The sequence below is a fragment of the Nannospalax galili genome, unplaced genomic scaffold (assembly GCF_000622305.1).
Source record: "Nannospalax galili isolate Female #2095 unplaced genomic scaffold, S.galili_v1.0 scaffold657, whole genome shotgun sequence".
NCBI lineage: Eukaryota > Metazoa > Chordata > Mammalia > Rodentia > Spalacidae > Nannospalax > Nannospalax galili.
Genome location: NW_008339927.1, coordinates 800,019 through 801,532, shown reverse-complemented (window position 1 = coordinate 801,532; position 1,514 = coordinate 800,019). Strand labels below are relative to the sequence as shown.

At 39.4% G+C, this 1,514-nt stretch overlaps 1 protein-coding gene across 1 annotated transcript in view; it reads left to right on the top strand.

Annotated features, from left to right (window-relative positions):
- Nucleotides 1-1,514, top strand: part of Ush2a (usherin) — an 828,188-nt gene that overhangs the window by 124,914 nt on the left and 701,760 nt on the right. The window contains 1 exon segment of the mRNA XM_008834819.2: nucleotides 891-984. Within this exon segment, the coding sequence (XP_008833041.1) occupies nucleotides 891-984 (94 nt within the window).

Sequence of the window (1,514 nt, the reverse complement as noted above, 5' to 3'; positions counted from 1 at the left end):
TGAGTCAGAAAGCCAAGCGATCACATCTTCAAGCAGGCACAGGAAACAGAGAGCAACTGGAAATCTGGCAAGCCCACCCCCAGTGATGTGCTTCCGCCAACAAGACCACACCTCCTAAAACCTCCCAAAACAGTGCCACCTAATGAGAACAAAATGTTCAAATATTTGGAGCCTATGGGAAACATTTTCCTTCAAACCACCATAGGAACACTCATTTTACTTTAGAAGAGAGATATGTTGTGCCCTTGTTTGTTTATACATTTCTGATCACAATTTAAAACATGAATCACGACATTTTTTTAAAAAGACAGTAGCTACAAATCTAGCCAGCATACCACCAAATGTGGCAAAGTACATGCAGAGCATGCTTGGAATGGGTCGTTCTAAAGGAATGATATACCTTGGCTCTTTAAAGAGACTTAAAACAAAAAACAAATTATCAGTGTTTACTTGTTACATCATAGAATGTGGAAACTGCTACTGTTGAAAAGTTGAATATTCTTCATCTTATTCTGGAACAAAGGTAAAAACTGGGATCTGTATTCACACTGCCCTTTCTTCTGAACTGTAGCATCAGCAGTTCTAGCAAATGCTGTCCTGTGACAAATTGCACAGGGTTAGGGTCTGTACAAAACCTCAGCTCCTTCCCCAAGGTGCCTTAAACTTACCTTTACAATACAGTAAGGTTGGATCGATGACAGTCCTGGTATTCCAGGTTGCACTAATGAATTAAGCACTTGGCTGAAATCATGCGATTGAAGAGGAAGTTACTTTGATGTTGACAAAACAGAGTCAGCTTTCATGCTGGGTTTGTGGTGCGCATGTCCACAGACTCTTGAATGTGCTGAGCCTGACCTGTTCTGAGGCATGTGGACTGTTCATATTCACAGATGCCAGTGCCATGGGCACGCTCATACCTGTGACAGGACCAGCGGGCCATACAGGTGCATCTGCTCACAGGAAAGCGTCACCGAAGGACACCAGGTGTGTGGTTTATGCAAGGAAACCTAGGAGGAAATCGGGAGGGTGAACATGTGCTGTATAAACTTGATTTTGGTTGAGCTTCATAATATACTTAAAAGTAAATGGATAAGAACCTTATGTGTAAGTTATTCCAGAGAGTGTTTTATAGAGAATATAGCTTTTGATAAAGATGAGAATTATGCATTTAAAATTAATCACATAACTTGACTCCATAGGTCTTAACATATATGACCTATAGGGCAGCCTATGGGGCGGTCCGACGAAGAAGGAGTATAGAGATGATTAAGATGTTTTGTGTGAAATGCATAAAAACTCAATTAAAAGCAAGGAAATGAAGCTTCCAGATTTTTCTTTCCTTTCTTCTCTCCCTCTATTTATCAGCATTGTTTATTTAATAAAACATCTAAGTTGTCTGGATAGCCTAACACTAAATAAAAATAACCAAAGTTTTTATTTTTACCTTTTAAAAATATTCACTGAAAAATATCCATACCAAAAGAAGGTGGTACCTACCTATAATCCCAGCTTCC